Consider the following 11,013-nt stretch of genomic DNA (forward strand, 5'->3'; position numbering starts at 1 on the left):
TCTTGCTCCTGTATTATTTGATAGTTTTATTCGAAATTCTATACGTTTACTAGTGTCACCATCAAAAATAGCATTTTGATTGGTATTATATCTATCATATTGATGATTTTGATTACATCTATTGTAAGGTATTGGATAGTATTGTTGTTGTTGTTGTTGAATACTAGGATATATTCTATATATGATAATTAAAACAACAACGTATATTAATTTATTTAAATACATACTACTATTCAATTCAATGTATATAAGAGAACTAATTGCTGTTTTCTAACTTATTTCCATTTTATATGTTTGAGTATAGTTCTCAATATCAGTTATTACAATATTTTCTAAATGTTTTTTGAGATCTTGAACTCGAACTTTCTCAATTTCACCATTACTTAAAATTCGTTCTTGTTCAATTTCACGATATTCAAAACAACTTATTTTTAGTTGACGTAACATGTAGTTACTATCATAAGTACAACGGATTGGTATATTTAAATCTTCATATTGTAAATTAAAATGACGATAAAAAGGTTCTGCAGCATCCAGTATACCACCAATATCTGCTTCTTTTGTAATTAACCTTTTGCGAAATGCTTCTATAGCTTCATCGACAGTAAAATATTTTTCTTCACTTTCTATAGGAATTATTGTAGTGGTGCTAGTTGATAAGTCTGCATCATCTGTTTCATTTTTTATATAAAAATCATCTCTGTTTTCTAATATTTCACTTTCTTTCATCATAACAAATGAAATATTTACTTTAAGAATATCTTTGTTTGGTAGTGTTAAATTAAATTCAACGGTTTTTGAATTTAAGTCGATTGTAGGATCAGATGTAATGGATAACGCTGAATCAGTTGTGGAATCAAATACAACTGGCAATGATAATGAATTATGAATTGTTACATGAAGTATAACAAAACAAAGTAATACCCAATATAATTTCATTATGTTAATTTATTATTTTCTTATATCTACACTATTGGAGGTGTGTTGGAGAGATACTAATTAATGTAGTATAAATACCCAACCTTATATATTCTATAAATGTAAAGCAAACACGAAATAAAAATTCTCTTTCTCTTCTCGACATTAATTCTCCCTCTCCCTCTTTATATTTATAATAATTCTACCTCTCCCTCTCCCTCTTTATATTTAAACAATAATTCTACCTCTCCCTCTTTACATTTAAACAACTCACCTATATATTAATTTTACATTATTAATAAAAAAAATCATTTTGTTTGTGTTTGTTTTTGCTTTTTATTTATTTTATGATTTCTATAGATAAAAAATATAGTTACATTTACAATAATTTTCTTACTTCATTTGTTAGAGGTATATATTCAAACATTTTATCATGAATAATTAAACAGTATAGAGATGTGTTCGGTGATATATTTTTAGATGTTTCCAATTCAATTCGTATATCGATGGGGCCAGTTTTTACTGTTTCATTTTGATGTGTTACATCAAGAACAATAATCGGTGCTTCACCCTTGAATTTTTCGCGCGTTAATAGAGGTTGCGGTTCACGTGTATAATAGCTTTGTTGAAATTTTATATACATATCATAAAGTAGGGCGAAACGGTTCCTATCAAACTTGAGGTTAAGATCATCATATGGATATGTATCAGAATTCAAATGAACCTTAATGTTTGTTATATCACAGTGAATAAATTTTTTTTCACTACTTTTGAATCCTAAAAGAAGAAAACGTGGTCGCTCATTTTCATTTGCAAGCTTAACATTCCATAAAACTTTTGTATTCGATGGAACTGCAGGATAATAATACATATCCCATGTTCTAAATGATATATTTAGTGGTTGACGGTTATTAATTACTTTAAGCATTTGCAGCTTGTATACATCAGCAAGTTGAATATGTGGAACTTTCCATGTAATATTTAAAATTGATAGTTTACAGGTTTCACTGGAAATGATAGATTTCAATACATTCGTATCATCTTTTGATCGCAATAAAATTAATTCATGTTTAGCATTAACTATAATTTTATCAAAATCTTCAGCAAATCCAAGAAGCATTTTCAGTGGAACACAAAAATTAAAATATCCACTCACAAGAGTAAGATCATCTGTATTAAATGGAGCCCATCCTGCGTTGACTAGATTTCGACTTTCGCTTTCATTTAATGATACATAATTTTTTATTTCTGTTGCTATACCCAAATGACGTGTACGATCAATTTCTATACCATTAAGTTCATATCTTATCTCATCAAATAAGTGTGCTATGCAATTGTTTAATAACTTTATCGATGCTGATACTGTAGAGTCCGCTTTTGTTGCAAAACCTTCAATGTATAAAAAACTCTCACCAGGAACGACATACAGGTCTTGGTTTTGAATGGAAATCCTAATTTCATCATTATTTTGAAATGATTGTAAATATGATATATAGCTGTGATACTCCTTTCTTATTATAGCATTATCAAATTGTGGTTTTTGTAAAACATTAATAATGTTACTCATTTTTAAACTCAACCCTTTATTATTTTAGTGTGAAACCCAAACTTTCCAGGAACTCTTGGTTAGTTTTACTTAAAATATTTCTCTTTTTCCTTTTTAATCCTTTATGTTTCCTGTTGTGGTGATGTGATATTTTAGTTGTGTATCCCTTCAAAGTTGATGGTTGAGTGATTGTTATATCCGCAAATACCTCCTTTTTGTTAAATATTATCATTCTTTAGATGGTTTCAAGTGTAATCTAATTGAAATTTTTTCCCCACGAAAGTTTATCAATTTTCCAGATTGATCAACAACTTTCAAAACAATGGTATTTATTGTGTTTGTATTAACAGGTAGATATATAACGTTAGTAGGATTTTCCGTGATTTTATATCCTGGGCTAACGACGAGTGAAAACTGATGAAGAGTGTGCGCTGACTTGTTGTTTATATAGGATCCTGTTACAATATTACACTCAATAACTATAGTGTTTACTTTTGTAATTTCTATCACTTTATCAGAATAGTGATCAACATTCGATTCAAGTACTCTTTTACTAAAACCTAATAATGAACCAATAGTGTTTTCTTTATCAAAATAAATTGGATCAAGCGTACTCTTCAGATATGTTTGAAGTGTATTGTAATTTGCTTTCATAATAAGATTTCCATTTTTTTTATTAAGCTTGCGATATTCATCCGTTATTAACTCAGATATATTCGAAAATTCATATGATCCAAGAGGAATAGTTATTTCATGTCCACCTATATGAAATTTATTGTTCTCTTCATCAACATTTGGTATTGAGTGATATGTATCAAAACTTATTAAACCGCAAACATAGCTTTGTTTCAAAATTATTGGTGGAAAGTAGTTGGCGACAAGTACTGATTTTTCATCATTTAAGGTTAATGTTATCGACATCTCTACGGTTGACGTTAGAATAAATGATTTATGTAATTGATTATTCTTTTATTGTGAAATATTATTAGCATTTATCCAAGAGTTATGCTCTGAAGAAAATCCTAACCATTTTACATAAAGTCTATTTCCTCTCCTTCTAATCACTTTTTCCACTAAATATGTGTGTGGAAATTTGGTTTTTGATAGCTCATATTCATAGAAACCACCTTCTATATCCCTTCCTTGATAGTCCTTAAGTATATATGTATTAGGATTTGTATTTTTAATAGATTTAACTGTAAATATTTCGGTAGTCCAATTTGGTGTATATCCTTTTTCAAAATGTTGTTTATATTTACTTATTCGCACATTATCATTGATTTTAAACTTTGGTCTTTTAAATACCTTGAGGTTGTTGTAGACTGAATCTAAAAGTGATTTCTCATTTAAGGAATTCACATCATTCGGCGACATTTTTATAGTTCGATGAAATGTGTTATTATATATATTAACTAGGTTTTTATATATATCAATCCATTTATAATTTCCACGAAAACTAAACTCTTTCCACATTTTTCCTTTCAGTGTTCTATTAAATCGTTCTATGATTGATGCTTTTAGAGTGCTGTATGTTGAATAATGATTTATATGATTTGTTTGCATAAGTTGAGAAAAATTGTTATTAAAAAACTCCTTTCCATCATCAGTTTGTAAATTTTTGGGTTTTCGACTACTTTGATTGAAAACTTTCTGCATAGCCTTTACTACACTTTGAGCTGTTTTATTTTTTATTGCTTCAACCCAAGCTTTTTTCGAGAATGTATCTATAACGGTTAAAAGATATCGATATCCGCTGTTAAAGTTCACATAACTACCCATTTCAACAAGATCCGCTTGCCACAAATCATCGATACCCTTCATAACCACTCGTCTCCTTCCAAAATTTTTTCGTGCTTGCTTGTGTAGTTCATTAACAATTTCTCTCTTATCCTGGTTAAGCTCCATATTGATGTTGTCGATTGAAGTAAAAATTGTTTTGTTTTGATGTTATATACCCTCTACTATATCTTATTTTTGATTTTAAATATTTAATTAAAATATTTATTTTTTCTAGTATATCCAATACTTTGAAAAAGAAAATCTTCGATGGAATCAAATCGGATATTTATTATTTTTAAAGTATCTTCAATAATTTTTTTCGTATCTTCAATATTATGATTTTTCAAAATATTCAAATTGGTACTCAAGTTGTTGTTAAATTGATCAATCACACTTTTTAGTTTAGTTAAATCACTGTTTATAGCTTCAATATGTTTTTTATTTTCTAGAACAATTTTTTCCACTTCAACCCATTTGAAAATATATTCTTTCATTTTTTCTATATGTATGTCTTCTTTTAGTTTGTTCTGTAATTCTTCGAATCTTCTAAGTATTTCATCTTGCTGATTTTTGATTTTATTTTCGATTTTATCTATTTTTTTTTTCAAAAATATTTTTGTTACAGCATCATCAGGATCAGAGGGAGCACTTAAATTAGTTATTTTCTTCCCATGAAAGTTTAAAGCATTGTTGTGAATAGTAATTCCAAGTGATCTACCTAAACTCAATTTTAGCATTGCATTGTTGACTTGGTTTTTACTTCCGCTCTCTCCAAATTTATTGATTGTATACATTTTTGATTTTTTTATTTAATAATATGTGCTTCTCGCAATTCTTCAACAATTGAAATAATTTCGTTTTTGTGATTGTTGTGACCAACACCTTCAGATGAAAGGAGCAATCTTAATCTGTCAACCAATTCGTTAGGGTCATCCCAATATATATAATTTGGTTTGTGATTGTCTAATGATTTCAAACTCAATCCATTACCTTTGGATATCCTATTTGAATTCACATCAAATAACCGTTTTATTATAAATTGATATTTATAAGCTTGAGTTCCCTTAATTTGTTCTCCTGGTGAATAATTTCTTTTATGAGCATTTGTTTTCATCAAAATATCCTTATATTGATTTAAATCCTTCTTTGTATAATGTTGAGGTTTAATGTGAAACATGAGTTGAAATAGTCCGGGAGACATTTTCCAAATAGATTCCCCAATTTGAATAGAGTTACATCCATTAAATTTTAATTGATTTTTTCCAAAATACATATTTCCATTTGTATCTATATGAAATCCATAAACTTTATCTAATTGTCTATTATCGATAAGTGTTTGTAGAACGTTGGGTAATGAAGATGCTACATTTATGTCTGATAGATTATCACTACTCAATTTTATTCGCTTTCTATCAATATTTAATTGCGTAACAGCTTTTCGTTTATTCAATTTTGATGAGATATCATTATTCAATTTTATACGTTTTCTATCAAGATTTAATTGTGAAACACCTTTCCGTTTATTCAAGTTTAATTGGTTGTTATTAATCAATTTTAAACGTTTTCTATCAGTATTTAATTGTGAGGGTCTTTTTCGTTTATTTATATTTATGATTTTGTTGTTAGTTAATTTTATACGTTTTTTATTAGTATTTAACTGAAATTCACATTTTCGTTTTGAAAATAGATGTGATTTTTTCATCCGCTTATTATCGTTATCGTCAAATAAACTGAGATTGTTATCATTAGATGGTTTTAATTTTTCTCTAAGCTCATTCCGATTCACTCCACATTTTTCTAGTGTATAATCTTTTCTCTTTAAATCAACTGGAATATTATAATTTTTTCTTATCCTTTTATTAGTGTTATTTTCATCTGATGAAAATTTTCGTTTTTGTGAAAATTTCTCTATATCCATCTGTTCTATTTCTGAATTATCTTCTTTATGTGTAGAATTTACTATATTCGGAAATATTGTTGATGAATGTTGATTATTATATCTTTCATTATCATTACTTGAGGTAATATCTCTCATTTGAAGTCCATTGCTAGACATATAGTCATCATCATCATTATAAATGTCTGATATAAAGCTATCATCATCATCATCATCATCCTTATTGTTTTTATCAAGTTTTCCATCGTCTTCATATTGTTTATTATAATCATAAATATTTTTATCATTATATTTATTAGAATACTGATTACTTTCTTTTTTGTTCTCATCTAGTTTTCCTATAATATCCTTCAAAGGTTTGGTTATTGGTTGAAATGTATCTTCTAATAGATTATCCCTATCTATTTGATTAAGTTTAATGTTTTTTAACTTTTCTTTCAATACTGCTCGTGTTTTTACAATTTCCTTCAACAAATTGTGTCTCTTCATGATTGGATAATTTATTTTTTATTTTTTTTTGGTTATGTATCCATCTGCTTCCGATCTGCTTTACATCTGCTACCGATCTGCTTTATATCAGCTACCGATCTGCTTTATATCTGCTACCGATCTGCTTTCTTTCTGTCACCAATCTGCTCTCTATTCTGTTTATAATCTACATTATATCTGTTATCAATCTGATTTATATTATAACTGAATAAAACAATTGAATCCTTTGCGATATCGACCTTTATCAATGGGATCATCCTTGCTCACAATAAGAAATCCATATTTATCTTTCCAACATTCACTACAAAGCTTTAAAAAATCTTTAAATGTCATGTCACCCAAGACATGATCATTATATATATGTTTAATATTCATTTCATCTTGCTTAAATATGATAATCATGTTTGCATTATCACGTATTAAGTGTTTAGGAATCCTTGTATATGTTTGACATAAATAAAAACAATCAATGTGTTTATGTCTTCCCATACAAAAATAATCCCTTATAGTATTTTGTTTATCGCAAATTACATCATCAAATACCATTATAGAATGCATATTTGCTTTGGCTGGACTTATAACTTTTTCATTTTCAGAGAATGTGAATAGGTTTATTCCTTTGATTGGAGTAATCAATTTTTTTAAATATTGATATTTTGGTTGATATAAAGATTTAGAATATATATATATATTCCTGAATTTGAGGCCATTAGGGCTTTCTATGAGACTAATCATAACATTTGTTTTACCACAATTTGATGGGCCTACTATAAGGGCACGTATAGAATTTGGTAATAAAGTACTATGTACAATCCTTTTTTTCTGTGAACAGACATTATCAATGTTTTTCACAGCAATCTGTTTAGTTTGTTCTATTAAACGCATATTGCTAACTAAACTTTTTCAATATAAATTTAAGTATATATATACAAAAACTCTTATTTTCATTTAAATCGTGTACCCTATCACTACATAATCAAAAAAAAATTATGGTTATTAATTACAAGATTTATAATAAATGTAAACAGTCTGTTACTGGATTTGGATTGGTAAACAACTTAATTAATAATCTTCCGTTTGAAGTGCATTTACCTGGATATCAATTTTGTGGACCAGGAACTAAGTTAGCACAACGTTTAGCACAAGGAGACAAAGGAATAAATTTATTGGATTCAGCTTGTAGAGAACACGATATTGCATACTCACAAAATAAAGATATTCATTCTCGTCATCAAGCTGATAAAGTTTTAATAGAAAAAGCTTGGCAAAGAGTTAAATCAACAGATAGCAATTGGAAAGAACGAGCAAACGCTTGGTTAGTAACAAACTTACTTAAAGCAAAAGTTAAATTCGGACTCGGTATGACAACAAAAAGAAAAATGAAGAAAAAGCAATGTAAGCAAAAATTATTTGCATCGACAGTTAAGAATACTTTAAAAGTATTAAAAGATAAGAAACCTAACAATATATATGATGCTGTAAAAATTGCAAAAAACGTTGTACATTCAAGTTTTAAAAATAAAAAGAAGAGTAATATTGGTGTACCAAGAGTCATTCGAGTACCAAAAATTGGTGGATTTCTACCAATAGTTCCAATTTTAACTGCGTTATCAGCCCTTGGAGGTTTAGCAACTGGAGGATCGGCTATTGTAAAAGCAGTTAAGGATATCAAAAATGGGAAAGAACAATTAGCTGAAGCTACTCGTCATAACAGATATATGGAATCAATTGCTATGGGAAAAGGATTATATCTTAAACCTTATAAAAAAGGATATGGACTTTACTATAAACCAGCTCCAAAAAACTTCTAAGTAGATTACCCAATCGACCATTGACGGATATCGATTTGGTTAAGTACTGCAAGCCATTGAAACACTTTAGAGGGGTTTTTATGCGTGACTCATTACCAAACAAACCACTACGACAAGAATGTGGAATAGTTAATTTAGATACAACTAATGGGCCAGGAACACATTGGGTTGCCTATTACAAAAATTACAACTATAAGGAATATTTTGATAGTTTTGGTAATTTACAACCACCGTTGGAAATTATTAATTATTTAAAACCACCTATCGAATACAATTATAAACAAAAACAAAAATTTAATACTTACAATTGTGGTCATTTATGTATACAATTTCTCTTTAATAAATATAATATCTTGTGAAAAAAACAAAACAAACAAAACCATTTTTTTCTTTTAATTATTTTTTTATTTTATAGTGTCCCCAAAATTGAGAATGGAATATCTAATTTATGTTTAAAATTCTTAAATTTAAGTATTTTATCTTTATCTGATGGCATTGTTGTCACCATCTTTTTACACTCACGTTTGTGTTTCTCTAGTCTACTACTTGAAGAAACATGAGTTAAGCAGGTGTTACAAAAATGAATCCTATTTTTATTCTTTGTTATAGAACTTCGCAACAATCTAAAAATATATATATTTTTTTAATAAATTAGTATTGTATTGTAATCAAAATAATATCTTATTATTTTTACCTTGATATATTTTTTATCCAGATGTAATGAAATTTATCATCCTCTTCTATTAGGAGAAGATTGATGTGAGTTGATTTCTCAGCTTCTGTAAAATAGTAAGGACCTATAATCTTAGCATCCTCTAAACCGAACACATTTATACTTATATCAGGATTCTGCAACTCAAAGACTCTGATTTTATTTATGGTAAGGGGAAATTCCATGTTTTCAAAATTTAATATTATATTATTTTCCAATGTTATAATGTGTGCCTTAATGTCCGTTACTTTGTAGTTGCTACATTTATGTGGTTTCTTTTCCTTTGGAAGTGGATTTAATGCTGATATTATTGCCCATTTAAAACAATAGACATCATTGTTTTGCACATTGATGCAAGCCTTTTTATTCCTTATTTTGGGAGGAAGATTTATGTATTGAGATCCTCTCAAACATGTATATTTGTTGATGTTGATCTCTAGATGTTTTATTTCGATTAAAGTCCATCCACTATCTCGTTCTTGGAATTCACTCATTTTTTTAATTATTTCATTACAATTTTCAATATAATGATTTAAAATTTCTTCCAGTGTACTTGAGGGAGATAGTACCAACATTTTTGTGTGATGTGTAAATAAACTAATTTCATCTTCCGCTTTCTCTTTCATCAAAATATAATTACAATGTAGTGTACAATTATATTTAATAGATTCATGCTTTTGCAACGCCTTTTGAATTATATTGATTACTTTTTCTTGAATTGATTTGAAAAAGTTTTCGGGTATCAAGTTATTGATCTCACTATTTTTTATTTTATAACTTTCTATTCGATTTTGAAAGCTAGATCCAAAGCAAGACACATCCTTATCTAACCATTTTACACACTTATCGATGTGTGTGTTAGTGCTGATATGATTCTTCCACTGATTTTTTGGAATAGCTAAATTACAATTTTCACAGTATACCGTTTTTTCCTCTTTTTTTTCATTGTGGTCCATTGACTTCATATGCTTTAAAAGCTCTGGATAAGTACTAAAATTCTGATTACATTTCACACACTCAATTGAATGTTGTAAACGCAAATGACGATTCAAAGATTGATTATGTTCGTAAGTTTTCTCACAAATATTACATACAAATTCTCTCATTTTTATAACAATAATTTTGAATTTGATTAAATAAATGATTTTTAATATAATGATTACAATATGAAACCGTTTGCCCTTTTTATACGAAAACAAATATAATTTTTTACTCTTGTTCTTCCTGGGAAAAAATAGAACTACACTGACCACAATTATTTCATCACACTCCAGTGTGGTGGTCACACAACATTCAACATTAATCATAAACTCTCACACTCAAACCAAACTATAGCCTGCGGTCAGCAATCTACATCACCCACCCTCCAACACTAGTTGAAGTTGGGCGATGAGTCATCATCGAAATCTGCCACTGCGCCCTGCGATCTGCGCCCTGCGATCTGCGCCCTAATGTCCGTCCACACATTTCAACCGGCGGCCCGCCATCTGACCACATACCCCCCTGCGGTCGCCACCTGCGCTACGATCGGCTGCGGTTGGGTGCGGTTATCACGTCATCAATGGGGTGGGTGGGGTGCGGTTATGACGTCATCAATGGGGTGGGGTGGGGTTTGGGGTTTGGGGTGGGGTGGGGTTTGGGGTGGGGTGGGGTTATGACGTCATCGATGACTCATACTCTCGATGCTCAAAGTTCCAAAACCCCCTTATATATACTACTAATGACGTCGGTGTGTTGAACGTACCGAGCGAGAAGTATACCTTTGATGGGCCTTCAGGCGTTAGCGACATTGACGTTACGGCTGCAAATGGGGCGGCATTTACTGCTTACCAGTTTAGGTGGAGGGTTTGTGACGAATGGG

At 29.4% G+C, this 11,013-nt stretch overlaps 2 protein-coding genes across 2 annotated transcripts; both read right to left on the reverse strand.

Moving 5' to 3' along the window:
• Positions 1 to 1,297: 1,297 nt before the first annotated feature.
• On the reverse strand, positions 1,298 to 2,485 carry LOC131996155 (uncharacterized). Its single transcript, XM_059365608.1, has one exon. It carries the CDS (start codon positions 2,483 to 2,485, stop codon positions 1,298 to 1,300), a length of 1,188 nt encoding a protein of 395 aa, XP_059221591.1.
• Positions 2,486 to 8,849: 6,364 nt separating this feature from the next.
• Positions 8,850 to 10,683, reverse strand: LOC131996156 (uncharacterized). Its single transcript, XM_059365609.1, has 3 exons — positions 9,277 to 10,683; positions 9,135 to 9,219; positions 8,850 to 9,063 (listed from the first exon to the last, which is right to left on the reverse strand). Exons 1-3 carry the CDS (start codon positions 10,457 to 10,459, stop codon positions 8,850 to 8,852), a joined length of 1,482 nt encoding a protein of 493 aa, XP_059221592.1. The 5' UTR covers positions 10,460 to 10,683.
• Positions 10,684 to 11,013: the final 330 nt, after the last annotated feature.

Source organism: Stomoxys calcitrans, chromosome 3, assembly GCF_963082655.1.
Source record: "Stomoxys calcitrans chromosome 3, idStoCalc2.1, whole genome shotgun sequence".
NCBI classification, from domain to species: domain Eukaryota; kingdom Metazoa; phylum Arthropoda; class Insecta; order Diptera; family Muscidae; genus Stomoxys; species Stomoxys calcitrans.